This window comes from Dromiciops gliroides, chromosome 6 (assembly GCF_019393635.1).
Source record: "Dromiciops gliroides isolate mDroGli1 chromosome 6, mDroGli1.pri, whole genome shotgun sequence".
Classification (NCBI taxonomy): Eukaryota; Metazoa; Chordata; class Mammalia; order Microbiotheria; family Microbiotheriidae; genus Dromiciops; species Dromiciops gliroides.
The window spans coordinates 37,693,221-37,721,096 of record NC_057866.1 but is presented as its reverse complement, the minus strand read 5'-3'; the positions used below and the strand labels follow the sequence as shown (position 1 = coordinate 37,721,096).

General features: G+C 35.2%; 1 protein-coding gene across 1 annotated transcript in view; it reads right to left on the bottom strand.

Annotated features, from left to right (window-relative positions):
• CSTF3 (cleavage stimulation factor subunit 3) overlaps positions 1–27,876 on the bottom strand; it is a 78,716-nt gene that overhangs the window by 38,826 nt on the left and 12,014 nt on the right. The window contains exons 2-3 of the mRNA XM_043971690.1: positions 21,938–22,039; positions 21,722–21,817 (exon numbers count right to left, since the gene is read on the bottom strand). Of these exons, the coding sequence (XP_043827625.1) occupies positions 21,722–21,817; positions 21,938–22,039 (198 nt within the window). The remainder of the gene's footprint in view (positions 1–21,721; positions 21,818–21,937; positions 22,040–27,876) is intronic.

Sequence of the window (27,876 nt, the reverse complement as noted above, 5' to 3'; positions counted from 1 at the left end):
TGAACTGATAAACAGGCAACTAGCCCACACAGAGCCAGTTTGGGTCAGCAGGGAGGACTTGAACCCAAGTGGTACTGGCTCAGAGTCCAACTTTCTATTAAGCTACATACAACAGAGGGTCCTAATATGGTTTCAAAACTGTAAAAAGCTTGTGATTCAAATGTAGGTATGCCCTCCATAAATGCATACTGGAACTCTTCCACAACTTTTTGGTGTATGCAAATCAATTTCTAATAAAGTTAAGTTTAATATTTGCTCTGCTCAGCAAACAATTTTGTGCAGTTCTGAGATAAAAGTAACTTAAACAGTGTCCTAACACTTAATATTTTTCATAAACTTTGCTAAAATATGGATATTTTATAAAAGAATTAGCATACAATATACTTAAATTTTTTTCAAAAACATTAGCACATACTGTAATACTTTTATATATATATATATATATATATATATATATATATATATATATATATATATATGTGTGTGTGTGTGTGTGCATGGTTTTTCTGAACTGAACTTCTGATTTCATTGATGTAGAGCAGTGGTGTCAACACTGAATAGAAATGGGATCATTAAATCACAGGACTCCTGACGGCTGCATATTGACTTAAATTTGTTTACTGTGAAAGATATCAGTCTTGTGATGAGACATTTTATGCTTTTTAAAAGTCTGTTAAAGCTAATCTAGTGATGATTATTTCATGAACTAATTTGTTACTATCTCAAAATTAAATAGGTATATTTTATTTGGTTTGAGGAACAAAGATACATATCAGAAAATGAGAAACTATGTCCATAAATAGAACTTTTAAAGAAGTCGAAGAACTATTCATGAGCTTATAAGAATCCTAAGAATCTTAGTATGAACAAAAATACTAGAGAAAACATGTTTAATGAAAAATGACAATATTTAACTTTTATTAAATTAAAATTATGACAGCTTCTATTTTATATAACCATTTTGTTTAAATGAGGAGCTCTCAACCTGGAGTATTTATATTTTTTTACATTTTGCTAACTGTATTTCAATATAATTGACTTCCTTTGTAATCCTATGGATTTTGTTTTATGCATTAATACATGGATAACATTAAAATTTTAATCAATTGTACATCTTCAAATATCCAAACTTAATGAATTTTCACTTTCAATTGCGATGTTTGACATTATGGTGATAACTTTAATCAAATATAAAAAACTGTGTAGAGTGCTCAGATATAACCAATTTGAGGAAGCACAATGTGATCACACAAGCCAACCAATAAAAACATACTTGTCACACATAATAATTTTGTTACATTTCAACTTCGGAAGTTAGAAATGTCATGACTGTTACAAAAACAAGTAGCTTCTTTTTGAAAGGAATGAGAAAATAGTAAAGTGTGGAGGGGCACCTTGGATGGAGGGTGTAGATACAAGAAAAACTGTTGTTTTGGAAGTGTTATAAGTCTACAATTTATAAACTGGTACCACTTGATTAGTAATTATTTCACATTTACTTCAAGATTAGATTTTTGAACTCTTTATTGAGCTTATCATTACAATCCATCTGTCTGCCCATTCTGTGCAATATGCAAATCCCACGAGTAGACAAAAATGTGTTCACCAAAGGAGGTCTCAATGTTCTAGGGCCCAACTGCATTCACATTTTCTTGACGATGTAGGCTGTTCATTCTCTCACTATATGATCAGTCTATCTTTTTTCACTCATTTATTTCTGATGACATCATTTATACCATTAGTCATATGTAATCCCTTGTTTGTAATGAGTTAACTTCCATGCACACCCACCATCTACCTTTGGATGATCCTTAATGTCAATGCTTTGAAGAATACACTGTTCCATATGCCCAGTCACACAAACCAAAAGACTACTTGTGTTAAAATGAATTTTGAAATCTTCCAAAGGCAATCCAATCTACTCTTTTCTTGTAACTTTACTGGGGATCCATCTAATTGAATACTATTGGGCAAGAGGCATTTTTCATACACTTAGTTTTTCCTACCTGAAGAGTTAAGCCAAACTCTTTTGAGTGATTATGGATCTCATCTAGGAGGCTCCAAAGTGTCTTCAGGCTTAATGAAATAGGTATATCACTGAACAAGGGTTTCCCTCTTGTTTTAAAAGGAGTCTTGTATAATTTTCATACATGCCAAAGAAATACTATTTTTTAGGAGTCCCTTAAAGACACCTTTTTGTTCTACTGAATCTAATCCTTTTTCATAATCAACAGCAAGCAGAATGAGATCTTGTTTAAAGTACATTTGTGAATTGTTGTTACAAAAGCTTACTCATTCCCTTTTAATTTCTTAATTAAGGATGCCTTCAATGCATGTATGCTCATTTAAACAAAAATTAAAAGATGGGAAAGTAGGCAACAGGGCCAGTAGTTATTGATGTTCTTAATCACTTTTTTCCCCATTAAAAAAAAGTCCAAGATTTTTTCCATGTCTTATTTTCCCCTCCTTTGGATACCTAAGAATCAGTTCTTCAACACTATCAACATTGTATTGCTTCTGAACACAGACCTCCTCCATATATAGTCTAGTTCAGCTGCTTTTACTGTCTTTGTTTTCTCCAGGATAATTTCCACTTTAAGCAGCACGTCTTGAATTGTAAGGCTAGAGCTCAAATGTTGTGTTCTCCACTGTCCTTGAGATAATGAAAAATTTGTAAGAGCATTTTGCAGTTTTCTTCCTCCTAGTTCCATCCTTAATGCTTTTGGGGTGATTGTCTAGTTAGTTGGCTGATTATCTAGTTGGTTTTCTCACCAGCTTTTATTAAACTTATTCTCCTTTCCACTGCTTCTGTTCTATAAGGTGAGGTCATTCATAATCTTCATTTCCTCTTCCATAAGATAGAGTTAAGAAGTCTATAGTCTAAACCAGTATTACCTTTGGCTGCCAGCTCTCTCCTTTAGAGAATAGGCACTTGCTAATAACTGAAACAATATTTAAGTTCTTTTTGGTCTCATTACAGTAACCATTTATATCACACAAAATTCTGTAAAAAAAACCCAAATATAAAACTGATACACTGGTGTCATCCTTTCCTTCCTTCCTTTCCCATTTTTCCACATCAATCATTTATTTAAGTAGGTCAGATTATAGCTGCTTTATTCTAGCTTTGAATTAATCTTGATCTCTAAAGCCAGTGGCCTGACCACACACTGTTGATTCTGAAACGACTTCGCAAGTATTTCTTTTATTACTATGTCAGATTATTTTCTTGAAGTAAATATGCCTGATGGATTGGCTTCAATGCAATCTGCCAGGCTTTAGACTTTCCTATTCCTTACCTCATGAATTAAAAATGACACGTTTTTACTTTTGCTCCAGTTTTTGACAATCTTTGACTATTCCTCCTCCTTCCTGCATGTACTTTCTCCTTGCTAGGCTTCCACGACACTCTTTTGTGCCTAACCATTCCTTCTCAGTTTCTACTATCCCCTAATAATCTCTACCCTAGTCTCTATGACCTTTTCTCTCTTTTAGTATTCTGATCAACCCCTAGAGATTCAATCTGATGGCTTCCACATCTGAGGTGCAGTCCTATCTAATCAGCTGCCTGCTAGACTTCTCTACTTGGATATTCTGTAGCCATGTCAAGCTCAACGTGTCCAAAACAGAACTCATAATCCTTCTTCCTGTGCTGACACTCCTCCAAATATTCCTCTTTCTGTTGAGGGAATCAGCAACTTCAACAACTCCAAACACCCAAGTTAAAAATCTCAGAGGGCGTCCTCTTTGACTTTTCCCTTCCTCTGCACATCCGCAATCGGATACTAAGTCTCATCCATTTCACCTCAACACCTTCCTCATCTGGACCCTTCTCCACTCACATAGCTACCACCCTAGTTAAGGGTCTCATCATGACTCACTTCTATCAGAGTAGTCATTTCTTAGATGACCTTGCTCTCATTTCACTCCCTCTCCAAACCATCCTCTACACAGCTGACAAAATCATCTTCCTAAAAGCACATCTGGTTGTCATTACCATCCTCCAGTTTTCACTGGCGTCCTTACGCCTCTAGGATAAAATTCAGGTTCCTTAGCCTAGCTCCTAAGGCCCTACACAAGCTGACTCTCACCTACCTTTCCAGACTGAAGGTTTATTCCTCCTCAGGCAATCTACATTCCAGCAAAACGAGCCTATTTAGCTAAACCCCAAATTCCATGTCTGCATAGAATTTCAGAATTCCTCCCCATTTCCTGCCCCTCCCTCCATGTTGGGAACACTGTCCCTCTTCATCAATCTGAAGATGAAGCCTCGGAGTTTCAAGACAACTCAGGTGTGAAAGCTCAGTCTCTTGTCAGAAGCCTAATTAAAGCCCCCCCCCCCCCCCCGTTGAGTTTCCTTTCCCTCAAATTATTTTGTACATTTCTCATGTTTTATACATGATATTCCCCAGAATTTTCTAAGTTTTTGCAGGCAGGAGCAGCTTTTCCATCTTATCTTCACGATCACAGGGCCTTATACACAATCATGGACTTAATAGGTAATAATTATATTGAAGATTTCATATATCTGGCAAAATACAGACTACCCAACTCAGACAACATCTATTAAATATCTCCTCGAGTCACTGTGTGGCTGCTGGAGTTAACAAGGACAAACTAGTCCTTTGCCCTCCTGCTTACATTATACTGGGCATATTCAGCTATACAGTAATACCAAGTAATCTGAGGAGACAAAAGGAACAAGGAATGTTGTGGGTGGGAGCTGGAGAAAGACTTCCTTAGAAGGTAGTGCCTAAGTGAAGTTAAGGATTCTAAGGAGCAGAGGTAAGAAGAAAATACAGTCAGACACAAAAGGCAGTCCATTGCAAATGAATGGAGGCTGGAAATGGAATGCTCAATAGTTTCAATGTCACCTTCTGGTTTTGCTACTAACTTGTGAATGGCACAAGTACTAGGAGGTCAATTACACTCAAAGTAACTTAAATACATAAGATCTCTGTGCTTTCATCAAAATGAATTACATCTCCACCTTTTGGCTGATGGCTTCATAAGCTGCCATAGCCAAAAAAACAAATCAATCATCACCCTTCGTGTGAATGGGCTATTTGTCAAACAACTACTTGCTCAAGGTCCTATACTCTAAGTCTTTCCATGCTGGTAGAGCCTTAACTCTCCTCATATAGCATTTAAGAACCAAGGATCATCCCCAAGCCATGACAAATTCACATTAGAGTTGAACTTTAGTGGAGAGTAAAGCTAACAACCACCATTGTAGATAACATGTCAACTTTCAGAAACATTGATTCTTAAGACTGTTAGTTCAAATTATCTTTAAACTTCATGGTGAATTACCAATTATCTACACTGTAGATTCTCTACTAAGTGAATCACTAAAGAAAATGTCTACTTTTAGGGTAGAAAGCAGGACAGACTTCCTTGCTTTGGTTCATGACTCTCATAATATATGGCCCAAACCAAACACTGCAAAGTGATTTCATTTTTTGGTGATGCAGATAAGAAATATAAATGTTATGCACACCCCCCCCAATAAAACTCTGTTCTCAAATAGAAAAATTGTCATTATCTCCCTATGTAACAAAGCTAGTTTAGAAATATAAGGCAATTTCAGTGTTTTTATTTATTTTCCCTAAGTAACCTGCTCTGGATTCATGAGAGAAGATAGACATCTTTCATTAATCTTCGAGTGCTGTGTATACCCAGAGGAGATTCTTGGCTTAGTCTAACCCTCTTGAACAATATAAGTCAAAAGGAGCCAACTTGACCAAGTATAATTCACTAGTGCTGACAGACAATTCTGCCTACCCTCTTTCCCCACCTAATGCTATGAAAATACTTCTGGGGGCAGCTAGGTGGTGCAGTGGATAGAGCACTGGCCCTGGAGTCAGGAGGACCTGAGTTCAATTCTGGCCTCAGACACTTAACACTTACTAGCTGTGTGACCCTGGGCAAGTCACTTAACCCCCATTGCCTCACTAAAAAAATAAATTAAAAAAAAAAGAAAAAAAGAAAATACTTCTGATTGGTTAGAGAACTTTTAGCTATCTAAAATATTTTAGAGCTTAAATACATTTTGTACTGGCAATTTATTCTTTATACTTGCTTCAGGTTTCTTATGAATTTTTAAAAACCCTCTGTGATCTTAGGGCCACAAACTGTAATATTATAGAAAAATTCATGGATCTAAATATATCTACATAAGAATTCTGAGATGTAGCATCATGTATATGAAGAACCAGACTTTGAATCTGGGATCAGTTGTGTGACCCATCATCATGTCACTTACCCTAAGACTGCAAGCTACAGCCAAGTTCCTGATCTGAATCAGTGCAGGGAATTTCCACAACTAAGGAAATCACAAGTGCAGACTTGCTCCCTATTTATACCCTCCTTCTAATCTAACACTACCAAAATGAAAGGCTAAGAAATATTCCAAAAGGTAATTGACAGCTCTAGACTATTCCAAACTAAAAACTTAGTTCTTGGAGATTTAACGTAGATAACTTGGTCAACAAGGTATTTTACCTAATAATGTTAACTTTCTTAGATACAGATTTGCCAACTTCTCTGTGCGAATTTACCAGAATTAATAAAGTTACATAAATCAATGTATTGTTTTCTATAAAATGCAAACCCACCACCTCATTTCCATTCTCCTTTGTGCCCCCAAAAGGGAATTCTTAAATTAGTATTTTTCCCTCTGTGCTAACAGCAAATCCAAAGATCCAGAAGCCAATTACAAAAAATAAGAGACAGAAGCAGTGCTGGGACTAGAAGTCAGAAGCACCCACTTTGCTACTAAGAAGGATGATTCCATGAGCTATTTGGACCTGTTCCTCTATCTGTAAAACAGAGATAAGGAACCCCTCTGCAGAAGCCTTTTGATTCTGCTGAAGTAAAATTTGTGGTTAAATCAAGTATGTTCGTACCTTTTGTTAAGGTAGAGACACTTAGAAAAGATCTTATCAACCAAAAATAGACAAAAAACAGGGACTCTTAAAACCCATTGTTTGGGGATTTCTGTCATTTAAGAAATCTCACACTGATTGTAAACTACGGATCTCTCTTTTTAAAAAAAATATTGCCTAGTTATTCAATTGAAACATTTATTTATTTATTATGTATTTTTGTGTGTGTGTGTGTGAGGCAATTGGGGTTAAGTGACTTGCCCAGGGTCACACAGCTAGTAAGTGTTAAGTGTCTGAGGCCGGATTTGAACTCAGGTCCTCCTGAATCCAGGGCTAGTGCCTATCCACTGCACCATCTAGCTGCCCCCATGGATCTCTTTTGATGTGTCTTCAATGTAAAAAAATTTGTTGTTGCATTTCAAAAACATTTTCACAATAAATTTTGGGAAAAAGGACATTGGTTATCCAAAAAAGATGAAAGTCATTGTTGCAAGTTTTTATTAAAAAACAAAGGCCACTGTTCTCAAGGTATATTCAGAACAGAAAAACCGGGGGAAATTGCCCATATCCTCCTTTAAATATCAATTTTCTTAAAGCAGTATCTCAAAAATACTTTGGCATGACACCGAATTCACCTCATAGCTATCATAAAAAGTAAAAAGCATTACAGACTAAGAAGGGCTGTTAGTTTTATTTGTTAATCAAATTCATGATTTAAAAAATGAAATTTAAAAAGGGTAAAAGGCAAAATTTTTCTCTGAAAATACATGAGATATTTTCAATTGGGATCTTCCAGGATGTAGAATGTGTAATGTACACTTTCTTTAAACAATGCTACCTTATGACAAGCTTCACATAGTGGAGCAAAAAAAAAAAATTCTAAGTAACACATGAAGATTGTTTAAGTTTCCTAAGAGAAAATGGAAGATGTCATTATTTTACCCATAGAATTCAATGGCAAAACTTCAAATGCAGTTATTAATAATTTTCTTCACATAAAAAAACTATCAGAACACCCAGCTGGTGTTGGGACTATCAGATGGTTGCTTGGGTATAATTATGAATTGGCAGTCAACAAGTCTGGCAAGATAAAGTGAGAAAAATGTTAACTCCCTCCCTTCTTCCCATAGGTGGGAGCCTGAGAGTGTGGAACATCTTATGTGTGTGTACACATAGACTCTATTAATACATTGGTTCTTTTTTAAAAGGCAATAGACCACTGGGTAGGGGAATAAGCTGGCTATATTCCTAAAGGTGATATAACAAAAGGTATCTAAAGGATTTTAAAAAATAGAGACAATTTCACTACCAGAATAGGTCATATTATGGAGTGCTGCCTGATTTATTTTTAATACCCAGGATAAAGTGCTACTTTAGCACCTACCATGATAATCTAACAACTTAAAATTTTAAAGTACTTTAAAAACACTTTCGAATTGATCGTCAGTCTACCAGTGGGACAAGCATTGTTACTGCCATTTTACAGATGAAGAAACTGAAAGTTTGAAGTCACTTGTCCAAAATCACACCACTAGCAGGGAGCAAAGCCTACATAAAAACTCCTCTTCTCTCAGTCCCAAAGGAACGACTTTGTCTCTTTAAAGGGCGACAGTGTCAGTGACTAGCTTAATTATGAAAGCTGATTTCTAAAACCCTCAAATTATTCCCTAGAGCTGAAATTACAGACTTAAGAAACTTCCCATTAGGAGTAGTTTTCTGTTCCTCATCCATTCAATATTTCAAGAAATCACTACCTTTACAATCCAAGCAAAGATCCTTAATCATCCCAAATGTATCAAACTATGTTTGTATTTTGTCTAACCTAAGCTAAATAATTTTGCTAATTACCAGAAAAGAAAATTGGGTTATGGAAAAACGAATTCTTCCCCATAGGTAGTAACATGATTAAAACAATTGGTTTTAGGGCCAAAGATCTCTTGTAACAGAATATGCAAGCCAATATGGCAATGAGGTTTTAAGTAATAGGGTAGTACTGATGGTGACTTCACACTGCACTTTTAAAAGAATATATTAGTGGACAACTACAATATCTCTTAACAGATATTTTTCATAATTCCAATGCCATTATTTTTCAAAACTTCATTGTGAATATACAACTTTCTCAAAAAGAATATTTGAAGTCAACCATAAAACACTGGAGCTGGCCGGAACTAGATAGAAGGCCAAATTCATATCTAAAATATCTGGTAATTTTAATGGATCAATTGGTCTCCAAAATGGTTAATGCAATCTTAGTTTGCATCAGAGGGCATCATTAACACCCGGAACATGGGAGTTGATAGAAGCCCAGGTATGTGCACACATGGAGAATTCTGATCTGGTCTGGGCACCATATTTACTGCAAAGGCAGGCTAGAGGACATCCACAGGAAGGTGGACAGGGTGGTGAGATGCCTTGAGAGTGTACCAATGGATCAATAGATGACAATGGGAATATTTTAGTATGAAAAAAACTTAGGGGAAACATGCTAGATGTCTTGAAGTACTTCTAAGTATTAAACTTGTTATGTTTGGCCCTAGATGGTAGAACTGGAAGCAATAAGTAAGAAATTGCAGAAAGGCAGATTCTAGCTTGATGTAAAAAGAAAATCTTGACCATTAGAGCGATCCCAAAGTAAAAATGAATTGTCTTGGGAAGTAGGAAAATCTTCCTCATTTAGAGGTCTTTGAGGAAAGTCTGGATGACCTCTTAGGGATGTAAAAAAAGGCATTTACATCCAGGTTGTATTAAATGGCTTCTGAGGTTCCTTTCCAACTCTAAAAATTCTGTGGTGAGTAGTTTAAATGTTCATTTTGTAGAAGGCTTAAATGAAGTAGAAACCTCAAGTCAAATAGGTAGTTACTGAAAGTGCTGGGGAAGTCTTTTGCCTCCCAGTTCTGGGCCCCAGTTCAATGACCACCACCACCAGGCTGTAACCTAAAGAGAAAAATCTAAGTGTGTCCCCCCCCCCATTTTAAGCACCTATTTTTCTTTAAAAAGAAAAAATAGGAATACTAGAAATTAACAGGAGACATTTAGACTTTTTTCCCCCTAAATTCTAATCCAGGACTGATGGAATAAAATAACTAAATCCTAAATATTTGCCTTGCTTTAAGTTCAAGAATATAACTCCACTTTGAAATGAAAATCCTAACTTCCAAAACATTATTAAAAGTCATCTAATATGCTGCTATCCAGTTGAAACAACTACAATATTTTAGGCCAAAAGTATATTCTTACAAATTTCTTTGCTGCCTTTAGATGATTAATACTTACCCCATCGAAGCAAAGAATTTTTCTGAGGAAATGTAATTTCAAACTCCACTCAAACTCTGGTAGACTGGATAGCTCTAAATTGTATGAAACGTGCATGGAGAACAGAAAAATACTAATAGCTAGTATATAGCAAGTTTCAGGTTTATAAAATTCTTTACATACATTATTTCATCTGACCCTCACAACAACCCTGTGAGGTAGGAACTATTATCTTCATTTTACAGAAAACAATTAAGAGATCTTTAAAAGCAGAAAAACTGGGGCAGCTAGGTGGCACAGTGGATAAAGTACCAGCCCTGGATGCAGGAGGACCTGAGTTCAAATCTGACCTCAGACACTTGACACTAGCTGTGTGACCCTGAGCAAGTCATTTAACCCTCATTGCCCTGCAAAAAACCAAAACAAAACAAAACAAAAAGCTGAAAAACTAAGGTGAAAGTTATCCTTGTAAACTAACCTAAGCATCTTTTATGGTTGCTCTAATCTGCAGATTCATAAACATGTTCAGTGATTAGTTTTTTTTTAAATGTTGCTATTAGTCACTAGTAGCTAGATTATTATTAACTTATAATTATTCTCTAAACTCAGCCAAAATTTTCAAGCCTATCTTTGGAAGAACAAGGGTTGCTAATGTTAAAGTTTATCACAAATCAAGCTATACAATTTGGAGGAAGAAAAATCAATTCCTCTAAGACTGATAACCTCCCTTGGGTCACTGTTGTGTTTCTGTTGCCTAGAGTTTAAAACAAAATATCTGGAAGAACTTCTTAGACTTATTATTATAAAAATGTGGTCACTCAATCTTTGAAACTTAAACTATTCTCAATTCCTGTTACCATCACAGTAATATTTACCATCCCTATAAATTCTTAAAAGAGTGAAGCAGAGATCAGTGTTCCACAAATAATCTTGAACAAGGAACTACTCTGATTTTCAAACAACCTGTAGGAAAAAGTATATGACTCTAGGTATTCTCTACCACAAAATTGTAAAAGCATATTAAATTTTAAAAATAAAAATTTTACTATATACCTAAAAATGAAAAAAATATATATATAGTAAAACTGAATATCATCTCTGGAGGCCACATCCAAAGCCACTCTTTTTCCTTCTTAAAGGATATTCCTGAAAGCTTGAGGCATTTAATTCTACAAATATTAAGGACCTAACAAGTACAAAGCACTAGATATGGGGAATACAAAAATGAAAAACTGTTTTTCCTTAAAGTCCTTATTTACTAGTAGAAGATAAAACATGAATGACAAAGTAGTATAGATTAAGGGTAAAGGAGAGATCTCTAAAAGTGGTATAAAATTTGAGGATTTAGAGTGTTCACTTTCAACTAAGTAAAACAGGAAACAAAACATAGGATAATTCACCCGAGCTGGTGCATGAAAAGGACTTCACTGAGGGTAAAAGAGGCCCATCCGCACAAATACATGGAGAGTGTAGTGAGACAGACCAACTACTGCTAGTCCCGTTTAGATCCGATATTGTATATGTCAACAGTTTCTGTGAGTAAGGCTAGAAAGGAAGGCTGGAAGCAAGGTGGTAACCAACCTTTATACTTTATTCTTTCCTTTACATAGTCCATTGAACTTGTAAAAGCAGAAGTGATATATCCAGACCCATGATTAGTAATTTGACAGCTGTGTAAAGGATGGGCTGGAGAGGGAGAAGACTGAAGACAGGGAAACCAGGCAGGCAACTACTACAGTAGAGCCACTGAGAATGATAGGGGCTCCTGAACTATAGTGGTATCAAAAACTATAAATTTTATAAAATAGGTTTAGGCAGAAATGGATTAGAAAAGGCTTTAGTTCAGACTCCAGAGGTGAATGGTACTTTATATTATCAAGAATCCCACCCATTCCAATTTTAATATGAGGAAATCATAGAACATATGTAGTATGCCCAGTCACACAATTGCTTGATATTCCATTTACCTTCAACTTTATCATACTGTCTCCCTTATTAGTGAATTTCAACTACTTCCCTGAATTTAAAGAAACCCTTCAAAGTTCATCAAAATGTTTTCTACAACATCAGTGTTTAAGCCATGTCAAGACAGCATAAATTTACTCAAGGCCAAGAAAGCAATAAACATTTTATGATGCTATTATTAATTGAACAAGATTTATTAAGTACCTATTAAGTGCCAAGAAACGTGCTGAAGTTACAAAGACAAAACAGTCCCTGCCCTCAAGGAGCTTACATTTTATTAACCACAATAGTTTGTGTTAAGATAGGTAGTAACTCATTCTCAAACATGACTATTTTAGGATTAATTTTATAGAAACATTGCTTAGCATTTATGCTAGGAAAGATTCCAAAATTACATTTATATTCTAAGTCACTTGGCAAGGGCTTTAACTAGAGTGGAAAAGTTTTGTTCAATGCATTGCTGAGATACAGAAATGACCAAAGCCTTTTAAACATAAATGATTGCATAACCTTTCAATATACCTAGTGTTTTAATATTTACAATATCCTTTCCTAACAAAAGGCAGACAGTATAAGTTATATCATCATTTTACTGATGAGGAAACTGAAGCCCCAGAGGTTAAATAAGTTGAAGAAAAAGTAAAATCTTTGTTTTCAAAGATCCCATAAATACCAAGTTTAGAAAAATTCAATTTTAAGAAAATCAACACGACAAACTACTTCATGTCATTTTTTCCAATAAAACTTTAGGTATTTCCTATAAAAACAAAGTCCATTTCATTGGATCATAGACTTAAGAGTTTAGATAAATGGTCCCTTTATCTAAGTACTTCACTTTACAGATGAAGGAGTGATAACCAAGTTAAAACAATTTAACATCAGACGCATAGTAACAGAGCTTCATTCTGGACCGAGGTTCTTTTTACTCCCCATTAGATCACACTGCCCTGCTCATTCATCTTTACAATATTCCGTAAGACCCGACTTGCGTGTCAACGATTAATAAGTCTTTTCTTTCTTGGTAAGCCTAGTGAGCAACACGAATGGCAACTATTACTACTCCTATCCGTACAGGCTGTTATATTACTAATATGTATTAAAACATCGACCTAAGAGATTGCTGACATTAGTGATTAGTAAAAGGTGTTACTAAAATTACTAATGACAACCTCTATGATTTGAAATTTAGTCCAAATGGGGTTTATAACTAGTACTACTAAAAGGACACCCATGTAGCAAACACCAAGTACATCATCCTTATGGTTTTAGTAGGTATAGCATGATGCATGTGGTTTTATACATGTACATGTACCTCTGTGCATCCATGTGTGTGTGTGTATATGAGAAGTATTTTAAAGAAGCGAGCACAGGCTATCGGATTCAGAGCCAGCCTGGGAACAATGAAGATTTGGATGCAAACCCAACCAACCTCTAAAATACACTAACTTGCACGAACGTCCATTAGTACATTCTTGGTGTCCTAAGTTAATTCTAAGACTTCAAAACTTATAGAAGAAATGTGAATATGCATGGGTAGAAGCAGTTCCCATTCTGGAAGTCACTAATACCAATGAAATCACAGGTCTCAGAAAACTATATCCTAATGAATCAGAAAACCATGTCTCCATTTACTATTTCACAATATGAAATAGATAAAACTATTTGATACAACTTATTTTTAGATTCTCCAGTCCTTAAGCAGCATTAACTTTTAGGCAGCTGGCCCATTTGCTGGATAAAGCAAAACCCACAAAGATCATAAAATGGTCTCTAAAAATGGTGACCCTAAAGTTACTTCTATGAAATTAGAATGTCCTTTATAACACTAAGATCCATGACCAACTTGGAATGTTATGAAAAATGGCTATTTTAATGTCTCCTTAATTTTATTTAAATGTATCCATAATCATTTTTGACTTGGCTGATTGTAAAACAATAAATTATATAATAAAATCAGGCTTTAAGAACACCCATAATGTGATCTTTAAAATAGCAATCCACTCTAAAAATTCTATATTAAAAATATGATCACATTTGTGTTAATAGCATACTCTCCCGAAAAGAGAATGTTTATTGAACACAAAGCAAAAAAAGGTCTTAAGTCATTTGTACTTCATAAAAGTACATTTACTATAATCTCATATATTTAAAGCAGAATAAGCTACAGTGCAGAAAAATCCAGTCCTGAGGACACAGAGCTCTAAAAGTAGTTTAGCTACAGAGTGCATGTACCTCATCAAAAATTCTATGATAGGTTCTTGCAATTATCCTTTAAAACAAGTAGGACTGTATTCTACAGCTCCTATCACTCGGTAATTTGAGATCCAAGTCTTACATGGGTTTATTTGCTTCTCAGAGTTGAAATGGGTATTATTTCATAGATTCTTAGAGGTATGCCTCAGATCACAAAATAGCAGGGTCTCTCACAGTCTTAATGACCATGGAACCTAAAAACCAGGCCAGAAAACACCAAGTCTTTGGGTAACCCCAACTGTGCAGTAAAAACTACAAAATGAACCACACTTAGAGCAGTGCTGCTGGGTACACAGTAATACTCACAAACATGTTTTTGAAAATGATCCTACCTTTTAAAAAACAGTTCAGGTGGGAAGACCAAACTAGAATACGGAAGCCTTACCATCGAATCCTGGCTTTGTAATTTATTGGTTAATGACTAGGGAGTTAGAAGAGGAGCAGAGAAGAAAAATAATTTTATCATAATAATGTTCTACACAATAAGTACTTAACATATTAATGTTGTGAAAGTGCACTCATGCTGTGAATTAAAAAAAAAACAACAGAAAAAACCTGGTTTCCCTATCAAATGGCTTGTGTGGAAAGAGTCTCCCCAATTGTTAAACTCAAACTACATATATGAGGTAACAGATAAATAAGGTACCACAACTCCTATGGTTTTACTTGGTCAGCCACAGGATTAAAAAATATATATTTAAAAGTGCTTTCAAAAAGATAAAGCACATATGCAAATGGAAAGCAATGAGCTTTGGAAACAATTCCTTTGGCTCCAAAGGAAATTAACTTCTTTGATTCTGCATTTAATTGAATTTTGGGAGAACAAATTTTTTTCTCCTGATAGAAAATGGTGATTAACTTACCCATAGAATGTTTTAAAATGAGCTAATTAACACAGGACTACCTTCATCCAACTAGGCAAAGTTAGAGACTGTAGAGGGTGTTTCTTATGTGTTAAGTTGGACAAGCTATTTTCTAAGGTGTCTTCTATCAAGTTCTGTGATCTATAATCCATTCAAACTCATGCTAATGTGTTTACTGAATTTCCAAATAAATTGTGCATGGGGAAAATTATAATTCTGATGAAATTCTCTAAGTGCTCTACTAATTTGAAAAAAGCAATCTGTACAAATGCATAAATTAGGACTGCACACTAAATCACCTACATAGCCGTTTCTAATCTAGTAGGTACATGGAATATAAGCTGTTTAAAAAGCTATTCTTACTAACAGTACACTTCTGAAATCTGGTACATGTGTGTATAGTTGCAGGCTGAGTTTAGACAAGTTCATAAATCACAGGATTTAGAGCTAAAAGGGACTTTAGAAATCATCTATTCCAGTCCCTTCATTTTATAAAGGAAAAAAAAGGCAGAGTGGTCAAAGTGATTTGCTCCTAGAAAACAGAGCTGAGATTTAAAACCCATGTCTCTGATTCTAATTTCATGTTTCTTTCTATTAAAGCTTGAGCAAAAGCTTAGTCATTACATGTAGAAAGGCAAAGTCCAGTTAATACTGATTTAAATCCCCCAAAGAAAACTACTAATCCATTACAAAGCACTTTTGAGAAATTTTAGCTTTCCGAATTTCATTTTTATGACTTAAAAAGAGATGGCCAAAATAGTTCTCAAATGGACAGAAATATTTGTTCATGGGCAAGGTATAATTTGCAAAAAAAAAACCAGCCATCTAAATAATAATATGCACCCATTATTGCTGTTGATATTTTTGTCAAAATTGATAAAAATATTTGTTCTGTTCATTCATAGATGTTGCAATGAATGGAGGCAATAGGTGGAAGGCTAACTACAGTGACAAATACTTGCTGGGGAAGGGTAGTCAATGTATTAAAATAAAAATAACCATATACATAATAACATATAAACTGAAAGCAGCAAGAAAGTAAATTGCCCAGTATTTATGCAACATGTAAAAGTTTATTTCCATTCAATAACATCTTCATAATAATCAATGAATCGAAATAAAATATTAAGTCTACCTTGCCCTGAAGTTTTGGTTGGACACGTTATCCCTTATATAACATCATGTCTCAAATCCTGGTACTTTCTGCTACTACGTGGCTGAAGATGCACCTTCATATTGCTAGGTGTGAATGTACTGTGCTATATGGTGACTAAACAAAACTTGTTCATATGTTTAAAAAGGTAGGAAATGTACATTTCTTTCAGTGTCTGTCAATGAACTGTTTTTACTTAAAGAAAATGACTGAGAAATAAAAATAAGTGTATGGTACAGTGATTTGTAACTGAGAATAACATTAATTTGTTGGAAAAGCCTGTACCTCCCAAATGCATTAGGCTAAATTTCAAAGGAAAAATGGCTTTTGTGCTTCTACTAAGATATATGAAGAAACAGAAAATATAAGATTTTATTGTGAGAAAATTAATTACTTGTTTAAAAGAAATGTCTGAGGCAACAGTTTCCTCTGGTTTACACAATGACTTTCCACAATAAGGTTGAGAAGTGTTAAATGAAGAATAATTACCAAGAGGACATACTTCCTGTTTGTAGAAATGGAAATACATAGGACCTGTGCTACAAATGAAGGGAAGAAACATGGAAAAGGAAAAGCACTTTAATAAAAACTAAAAGATGTTCAAAGGACTAACATCTATCCATACTAGGTGTTCTCTTAACAGATATTCCTTTCCTAAATACTAAGTTATTCAACTGTTTGAGTTGATTGCCTTCATACATTTGATCCACTCTGCTAGTACGAAATGTGTGTTTGCAAGAATATTCCACACTCCCATTTCCATTCAAAGTTATACACTCCTACATTCATACATTGGTATGAAACTAATTTTCAAAAAAGCGTATCATACAAACAAAAAAAGCACAGTTGATTTCTATGATAAAATCTGTAATAATCACACAGACATGGACCAACATTTATTACAAACAGAAAAAGAGCAAGTCCATTAGGGAAAAGTACAGATGTTTTTAAAGCTTTAGGCTAAGAATAAAACAGAAAAAAAACCTATTTTCTACATGATATATGCAGTATGGAGGTATACAGAAGGGCAAGCATCATATAGTGTTGGCTACTTGTAAAAGTCACATTGAGAGATTTATACAAATAAAGCTCTAATACAGTATAATTGAAAGCTAGCTCAAAAAAAAAAATTAAAAAGGAATGTTAGCAGTGGAGAAGTTTATTTGAACTTAGGCCACTCCAGCTCCATCCTGAAGTCACTTCGATTTCCCAAGCAGAAAGTCTATTTTTTAAATGGTAGATGTATATATTTTTAAAAATCTATTATACGTAAGATAGATAAAACTGAAGAATAAGGGACAAATTTTGAAAATTCAACATTTTCCAAAAGAAGCAATCAATTCACTATATATTTTTATTCAGGAGTTACAGCTTGCATAAACAAAACATTCATCCTGGTATTAGCAGCATTTTTATCTTCATTACTACCATGAAAAACATCCTTCAACAGGCAAAAAATTACAAGTATCTTCATAAACTGGTAAACTCAGAAAACCCGAGTTACACCTAATGTAATGGAATGCTGCAACAGTCTCTCTGTTGTCTTCATTGCTTACACATAAATTTGCATCAACTATAGATTAAGAACAGCAAACAAAATGACGTGTGTGTATTCATATTCTACAATTCTAGTGTTAAGCATCAAATGTCATGTTCAAATTTTGACACTGATTTTCAACATTTTCTTAACTATTCAAAGTAATATAAGATTCAAAAGCTGTTTCTTCTCAATGGTCATTACAGCAGTGTTGTACTCCATGTGACCCAGAGGAATATATGAAATGGCATTTCTTAGAACACAAACTACTTTTATTTAAAATATTTGAATATAGCTATACTTTCAATAAGACTTTGTAAAAAGGTCTGCTAACTCAATTTTAAAAATAAAAAATAGTTTGATTGTGTGACGGTAATATCTGGACTCTATTACTGATTTTTATTAGACATGAGTTCTCAAACTCATGTCTAATAAGTTAAATGGCCAAGTATCAAAAACTTCAACATAGATATGATTTAAACTATTAAAATGATGCACTGAAAATATATGGAATACTTAATTCCTTTTTTGAAATTAAAGACCTAATATACATAGTTCAGATACTTTCAGGCAAAATTGTGGTCTAAAGTAACTTGGAGAAATAGATTTTAAAATATCGCATGGAAAACACAAAAAGAGCTGGTTGTTGCAGACTTTTCACTAAAAAATTATTTTAAAAAAATCACAAGAGATCAATTTGCATAGTAAGAAAAGTGACCCATTTCACTATTATAAGCAAATGTTTTCTGTAAAATGAGTGATTTAATTTATAGCTCATGTTTTTAATACACATTAAATGGTTAACTACTGTTATTTTATGTGTAAAAAAATATTCCAGGGGCAGCTAGGTGGCGCAGTGGATAAAGCACCAGCCCTGGATTCAGGAGTACCTGAGTTCAAATCCGATCTCAGACACTTGACACTTACTAGCTGTGTGACCCTGGGCAAGTCATTTAACCCCCATTGCCCCGCAAAAAAACCCCCACAATACTAATTCCAATGGCCAATATTTAAACTAATGAGCTATTCATTCCTTCTATATAAAATCATCTATATTTGCTTTCATTTTAACTGTTTCAACTTTGGAATGCAAGCTTTGGTTTTTACCTCATTCTTATCACTGACTCTGGGGAAAAAAGGAAAAAATGTTTTATAATAGTTTTTGTCATTTTCTAAATAAACAATTTCAAGACATCTATTTTCCCTTCCTTTATCTCTATTAGGGGTGGGAGGGAAAGAATAACACTCAAATATTCCCTTTTGGGGAAAACCACAGCAATACTTTGTTGGACTCATTATAGTAAGATCAGGTGAATACATTACTAATGCTTTATTGAATGAGCTACTGAAAGAAATTAAGAGCCACTATCTGCCTTCCCTCAGTATATATGCAAACGAAATTTCATTTTCTTACAGGTACACAAAGCAAGACTTATAATAATTTAGAATAGCGTAGCAATTTTCCCTTATGTATTATGCCAGCCACCATGTTATCACCTTAAGAAGTTGAAATGTTATATATATAACATTCAAGAATATCAATGCCAAATTAATTGAGATGACCAAAGAAAGTGTGTTAACTCTGATGTAAGTGTAAAAATTAAATATCAAATCTGAGAAAAAAATTGAGAGCCAATTATCAGCAGATAAATATCCCAGAAATATGTTTCCAGAATAAGAAAATTAACTACTGTATTAACTCCTAGCCAAACAAATGATGCCACAAAATACAAAATGCACAATCTTTATAGTCTTATGGTTTAAAAAAAAAAAAAAAACCCTTCACAACTGTATTTCCCCATATCACCTAGTAATCATCTTAGCAAACATTTCATAAAACTATTTAAAAAAATAAAAGTTAAGGATGGCCAGCTCTGAAACATTATCATGAAATGATAACCATATTTTTTAAGTCCCCTGAACAATTCAATTTGGTTGCAAATATTTTCAAAAAACCATTTTTTTCCTTTAAAATGTGGCTTGCATCTTATGGCTAGTCTCAATATCCTTGGTGTATTTTCCCGAGTAATGAATTGGGGATATTTTTTGCCAATTCCCAATTTCAATGTTTGGCTATCATCTCAACATCTTTCTAAGAACTTTTTGAAAAGTTATTTAATAATCTGTCTCCTCTTCCTACTACACCTCCTCCGTTATTGAGGGGGCGGGAAAAACCAAACATGAAAAATAAAGCCCTTGGAATGTAGCTGCATAGTCCAGCAGAAACCAATTCCCACACTGGCCATGACTAAAAATGTATGTCTCTTTCTGCATTTTAAGTTCATCACTTCTCTGTTAGATGAGTGGCAGAAATGCATTTTTTTAATACAAAGAATAACCATATTTCCATTATTGAAAATACATCACATGTGATATACCATAATTTCTGACGAGCGTGCATGTAAGCTAGTTTCTCTGTAAAGCCAGCACTGCAATGCAGATCAGGTTCAGATGATCCAGGGTCCTTCCTTTACTGACTGACAGAGAGCAGCAAAGATGTGCAATTCAGATAGGGCTATTCACTCACCTGTTGTATTGGTGGTAGTCTAATCTGATGGTTTAGTTTTAAAAGGGAAGGAATGTTACCAGAGAATGAGCGAGGTATCCTCAAAGATTTGTTCAGAGCATGTGAAGCAGAGGAAGAAATGCAACTATACGCCGCGTAAGGTATGTGTCACACACACATACACACACACAGAGCAACATACACACAAAATGTTCACTCTTCTAAACTAATCTCTTCCAAATTTTGTAAAAAGGATATAGTTCACCAGACCACAGATAAAATTAGTACACTGGAGCCTCCCTATAACGCTATGCTTAGAGGCTGGGTTGTGGAACACATCATAGATGAAACTGTGCTATATACAGTGAAGTCCTTTCAGTACTTCTGGTAACTAAATCTCCAAGAGAGACCCATGTTGTTGTAAATGTCATAGTATATGGTGAAGTCATGTTATAAAAAGGTTCCAGTGTAATTAGAAATGTGGAGAATTTACATTGAGAAGTTCCTATCCAAAATAAAGGTGGTTCTAAAACAACTTGGAGCTTAATTTGGACTTTAAAACATTTGTAAAAATCCATTTCAAATGACTAAATTAAGTAATGTTTCAACTAGTGCCCTGACTTCACATTTTAAACTGACACACAATAAGATTTCAGTCCCAATTAATATTAAATTAATTTTAAGCCTTTTCTACGTCTACTATAAAGATTCAGGAATTTCTACAAGTAAATTTTGTGTCTTCAGCAAAATAAATGTATTTATTTCACTTTAAGATTAATCTTTACTCAAGACACATACAATACTTTGGCAACCCATACATTTATACAGAAATTTAAGCTGGAAATCATTTATGCCCCAAAACAATGTTTCACACATCATTGGAGACACTCAAATATCCTATGAAACTAAGTTTAATATTTCCATATTTTCACATAAGCCCATTCATATTTAGTTTGTAAGTAGGAACAAAAAGAAAAATGAGTTCTAAATAAATGACACAGGAGGCAATAAATTGACACGACAAGTAAATAAAAGGCTAAAGCACTCCAATACCATTGAAACTGTTTTAATGTTGTTGCAATTCCATAATGCAACAATCATCAGCTTGTGAAAACCCAAATTTCAGAATTCATTTTAATTACTCCTTTATACCTATTTTACAAAATAAAGGCAAGAGACATTTAAATTCTCCTTGTCCTAGTTGTGGTTATGTTCCTAAATTTGCTATTTGCTATCACTATTGTGTAAACTTCAATTCCTATTGGGTGTCATATAAGTAAAGTAAAATAAAAAAATATTAACCTCTGCTTCAATGTACAGTTTCCAGAATCTGCCAGAACTGGGGAACTGGGCAACAAGGCGTTCATATGTCTTCCGTGCTTTGTCTATAGGTTGATTCTAAAAATTAAAAACCAATAAATAGCATTTACAAGGTTATGATTATGTAAGTATTCACTGCAGAACCAAAGAGTGTGATTGGACCCATAGAGAAGGAAATGTAACCCTGTGTCACTAAACCTGTGCCTCTCGAATGAGAATGCTCCAAGCGTCAAGGTCATATGGATTCTCTTCTAATTTCTTTTCTGCTTTCTTCACTTTTTCTGGGACATATTCAGCGGCCTGCGGGGAAAACAGATAATGACCAGAAATGCCTGTTGTAGGTGTCCAGTGCCAATTACTTAATGCAAGTCCAACCCACACACCCCAGGGGTCTCAATATTAATCAGGGCAGCACCGGAAGTGTTCCATTATGTAAAGTACACACAAGGCCAATTCTGCAAACATTTAATAAGAGCTTACCAGGGGACAAGTGCTAAGCACTGAGGACACAAGACAGACAAAAATACAGCCTTCGCTCTCAGAGTCCAAACCCTAATGGGGAAGCCAAAATGAAGACAACCACCAAAAACTATGTATACCGTGTAAACGAGACAATTGCAGAAGGAAAAACGTTAGCAGAGGGAATGGCCTCTTGCAAAAGACAGGATTCTAACCAAGCCTCAAAGGAAGGTAGAAAAGCCAGGAGTGGAGGGCAGGAGGAGACGCCGGTGTTGCTGGGATCACAGACTGGAAAAATAAGGAGGGGACAGGTTGTGAATGCCCTTAAAGGCCAAACAGAAGATTTCATATTTGATCCTGGAGGCAACAGGAAGCCACCAGAGTTTATTGACTGAAAATGGGGGGGGGGGGGGGAGTAAAGAAGAGGGGGAAAAAAGAGCCAGAGATAGAGACAGTCAGACCAGGGACTTTAGGAAGATCACTTTGGCATCTGAGTGGAAGACATTAGAATGGAGAGATGAGTGGGGGATCAACCATCCACAAAGCTATTGCAATACTGTAGACATGAAATGATGGAGGGCCTGAACCAGTCAGGGCAGGGTGGCAGCTGTGTGAGTGAAGAGAAGGGAAAAGATGTGAGAAATATTGTGAAAGTAGAAATGGCAAAAGATGACAACCAATTAAAAATGTATGTGGACTGAGTAAAAGAAGAATGAAGGATGGTTCCCAGAATATGGTTAGGAAGCAAGAAAGAGAAAAACAATGAGTGGAGGTCAGGAAGAGACTATAACTAGACAAGTAGATCTAAGAATCGCTGGCATACATGTGATAATTAACCCCCAGGCACCAGGAGAGATTGCCAAGGGAGATAGTATAAAAGGAGAAGAGGGTGCAGGAAAGAAGCTGGGGGAACAACCTATGAAGGATTCTAGGACATCCGTTTTCTATAGGGGAAAAAGAACAGATTTCTGTTTCTTTCACAAAACAAGAGAACAAACCTACAGTATGAATAATAGCTAAAAGTTAGTAAGATTACCTTTATTAATAATTCATATTTATTAAGGCTGCAAAAGACCTTCCTTAAAACTGTGAGGGGGATTAACTCCTTTATTTTACAAATGAAGAAATGGTGGATTAGAGGTTAAGTGACAAGCCCAAGAGTATACAGGTAGTTAACTAAATTAAGGATCTCAGGTAATCTCACAAACCTAGCACTTTTCCCCTTATACCCGGCAATATTTCTAATAATTTAAGTAGACCTGACTACCAAATTAGGTTAATTTACATTGTAAATCAAAAGGAGAGTAGCATTATCAGAGAAAAACAAGGTCCATTAGAAAAAGCAAGGTAAGAACTTGGGTTCAAACCACAGCAGTTCATCTTTGTGTCCTCATTCCCTCATTTGCAAAACAAAAGGCTACACTAGGTAATTTCTAGGGTCCCTCAATAAAACTAAGAAATAGGCTTGCTATGGCTGTTAGCTATGTAAGAAACACGTTAAAATGTTTCTCCCTACTAAAAATGAACACAAAATGGCAAGTAATCCACTTTGGTTAATGTACTATCATAGTTCAATCCCACATAATAGAAACTTTCCATGATCATACTAAAACACTTAAAAACTTAAGAACATTACCACATAGTATTCCCGTTCCCTGGACTTGCCCACTTTTTTCTGCCAAGCTGTAATATTTAAGAAGGACTACTGTGTCCAGAGTATAGGGGTTCTTAACCCAAGATCCATGAATTCAATAAAAAAATTAATAACAGTATTTCATAGCTTTCTTTTGCAAACCTACTTATGGTGGGTGGTGCAATGGAGAGAGTGCTACCAGGCACTTACTAAATCACTTCAGTATCTCTACCAAGAATAGGACACAACTGAAATGACTGAACAACAACAACATGTTATGCTTTTAAAATCATTATCCTGAGAAGGGGGTCTATACTGTCTCAAAGGTCCATGACACACACACAAAAAAGGTAAAAAAAACCCTCCTATATAGAACAGGTCCGGCCTCTATGGGCAGGGGAAAACAAGTACATTCCTTGGTGGTGGTAGTTCAGTAGTTTCAGTCATGTCTGATTCTTCAGAACTTCACTTGTGGCATGGGGGAGAAGTAAACGGTAAATCATTTCAGCATCTCTACCAAGAAAACCTTCAGTATCCCTAAAAATCAAATCTCATCCCAAAAGTACAAAGGTATCCTTACAATAAGTTCTTAATATCCAAGTAGGGGAGCATACTAATGAGCCTGTTCTCTTCTCTTAGGGAAAAAATCTAAAGTGTCTAAAATCCTTGGTTCCACTAGAATAGAAAACCTCATTCTTATCGCGGTCCTACTCCAATATCCTTTACAAAGGCCTAACAGGTCCTGGTTCCAAAGAGAAAGTAAGGCAAAGGTCAAGAACTCTATTTTCAAAAGAATAAGGGTGGTGACTTGACTGATCACTTTAAAAGAAGCATCCAGTCTTCCCAAGTGTTAGACCAAAAGTAGGAAAAAGTTGAAAGAATAATGTTGGAGGGAATGGTCAGAAATGGTTTTAGGAAAATGATTCTAGGGCAGGGATTCTTAAACTTTTGACATTAGCAACCCCTTTTTGCCTGAGAAATTTTTACACAATCCCGGGTGTGTAGGTTATATAAAATAGGTATGCATAACCTTTTACTGTTGCCAAATTTTTTGTGACCCCCACATTCAGTTACTCACAGTTTAAGAAGCTAGGCTCTAGGGTGCTAAAAAAAAAAAAAGTTAAATGACTGCTGTTCTGTTTGATGAATCTAAACTGTTCAAGAACTTTCATTTGAACTATGTAGCTGTGTTTTATCTTAGTGGAATTTTGTTTTTTGTTTGAGAATACTATAAACTGATAGAAAATGGCTTGTGTGAGAGATTTGCAGGAGAAGAATGGATATCTGTGACTGGGTATTCACTAACAGATTACTCAACTGGGATGATTTAATTAATAAATTTATCAGTGGCAGATATATTCCTAAAATGAAAAGCACAGGATTTTTTCTTCCACGTAAGTCACCTTCAACATCTTCACTAAAAGATTTTAGTGAGGACTTCTCTGCTGACTGAATCCTGAACCAGTTATTTTTGTCAGTATACAAAGCTATTTGACTATCTCATCAGCCTGTTTTGAAACAACTGGAATGTAATATTGCAGAACATGTATACTTAAAAATAAAAATATATATATATATTACTAAGCTATGTAGGGATTAATTAGGTATTCTCAGTTTAAACTGACCTAAAAGTTTTCCAGCCTTCAAAACAAGAAATGTAGGATTATAGGGTGGGCAAAGGGAAGGTGGGGATCTAAGGCAAAATTCCCCATAAAAGGAAAATGCCTTGAAAATAATTAAGCTTGTACTTTCTAACTTTATTCTCAAATATTTTAAAATGAGAAATATTGCTAACTGCAGCATTTTCACCAACGGTGACTGAGGACCCTGGAGTGAGCAAATAATCTTACAGAATACAAAGACCCTAGAGATAAATGGAGTGCTCTTCCAGATGCATCTCAGGACTCTTTTATCTAACTCAAATTTTATTTCTGCTATGTAGTTCTGGTCCTTTCTACTCCAACAAGCATTTAGTAAGCACCTATGTGGAAGGCAACAAACTAGACAAAACTACTGGACAGTATTAGTCAATAATAAGGTTTCAAGGAACAGACGAGGAAGAGAAATGGGAAGGAGACTTGTGGAAGAGCATGAAGGAATTAATCATGGTTAAAGGGTGAGGAGAGAGGGAGGTAAAAGAGGAAAGGGAGGGATTTTGCGACATATTAAAAAGTGTTTCAAAAGCTCTCTTCTTGAAGGAAAAAAGTGCTGTTGCATAGAATCTTGGTTAACTGAAATGAAGGGAGGTGGGGGAGGAAGTAGAGAATTTTTAGCTATTTCAAGGTTTCAGTTAATTAAAAGAGGTGGGAAATCAAAAGAGAAACAAGATATACATTCTCTCATAAGACGGGGATATTATGAGAGTGGTACTGATGGCAGAGTGAAGCCTATCAAAAAATCATTATTTCTCTGGAAGTGGATAAAGCACTGGTCCTGGATTCAGGAGGGCCTGAATTTAAATCAGATCTCAGACACTTGACACTTATTAGCTGTTTGTGACCCTGGGCAAGTCACTTACCCCTCACTGCCCCGGAAAAAAAAAAAAAGTAATTAAGAAAACCCATCCAAACATCAGATTTGGCATGATTATTCACTTTATCACAGAATATCAGTTATAAGTTTTTGTATCATGGAAGTCTGGTGAATCCTATTGACCCCCCTCAGAATAATGTTTTTAAATACGTAAAATAAAATACGTAAGACTACAAAGAAAACCAAATATATTTGAAATAACAAGGTAATTTTTTTTTTCTCCATCCAAGTTCACAGATGCCAAGATGTATCCACAACCTGGGGTCTGTGGATACTCTTATCTACTCAAATACCCTCGTTTGTTGTTGTTCGTTGTTTTTTTACCAGTAAGAAAAACTAAATCTTACGGGATTCGGTGGGCAGGTATGGAGAGGTGTACTGGTGGCTAATAAATGGCAGAAGAACTTGAACTAAGGTCTCCTAATTACTAGTGAACAAAAGGATTTTTCATTTGTATCAATCAACACTCACTTATTAAGTGCCTACTATGTGTCAGGCACTGTGGTAGGCCCTCAAAATAAACAGACCCCAAACCCTCAAAAAGTGTCTGTCCCCAAGGAGCTTACATTCCATGAGGGAAAAATACATATAAAATAAATACATTTAAAATAAAGTACATACAAGGAAATTTGAGGAAAGACACTCCCAGGAAGTATCAGGAAATATTTCTAGTAGTAGGTCCAATGAAATTCATCTGAGAAACATTTAAAATAAAATCTAATTTTCCTGGCACTGTCATTTATCTTTTTATCTCCTGAATACAGCAACCATTTAAACAACTTAATTTGTAAATTAAATTCAAACAATTTGAATTTACCAGGGAACGTTTGGAATGTTTTACATGGGTTATCTCATTTCATCCTTACTACAACCTACAGGTAAGGTGTCATTATGATCTATTTTCTATAGAAAAAAACCCGAAAGTCAGAGAGGTTGTGATTTAACAGGAGTCACACAGTTAAGTACCTAAGGCAGATGTAGTCCATTCACCCTAAGCTCCCTCTTCTCTTTTTCATCATCTACTATCACTCAGATGCCTTTTTGCCACTTTCTCCTTGGCTTCATCTCACTTAAGGCATCCCTACTCCTTACCACTCTGCTTGTTGAAGTCATCTCATTCCTTCCTGTCTCCTCCTCTGTCATTCCTCCCTCTTATCACCTATTTTTTTTGGGGGGGGGGAGGGGCAATGAGGGTTAAGTGACTTGCCCAGGGTCACACAGCTAGTAACTATCAAGTGTCTGAAGCCAAATTTGAATTCAGGTCCTCCTGAATCCAGGGTTGGTGCTTTATCCACTGCATCACCTATTTTCAATAATTCCCTGTTTCCTGGGCCTCATTCCTTAGTGCTTACAAATATGCCCATGTCTCCCTAACCTTGGGAGGGAGGGGGAGAGAACCTTCACTTCTCATCCTTTCTCTTCTAAGCTAAACTTCTAGAAAAGACCATCTTTACAATATGTGTCTCCACTTACTCTCACTTTTTTCTTACATTCTAGCCGCTTCCAATCTTAT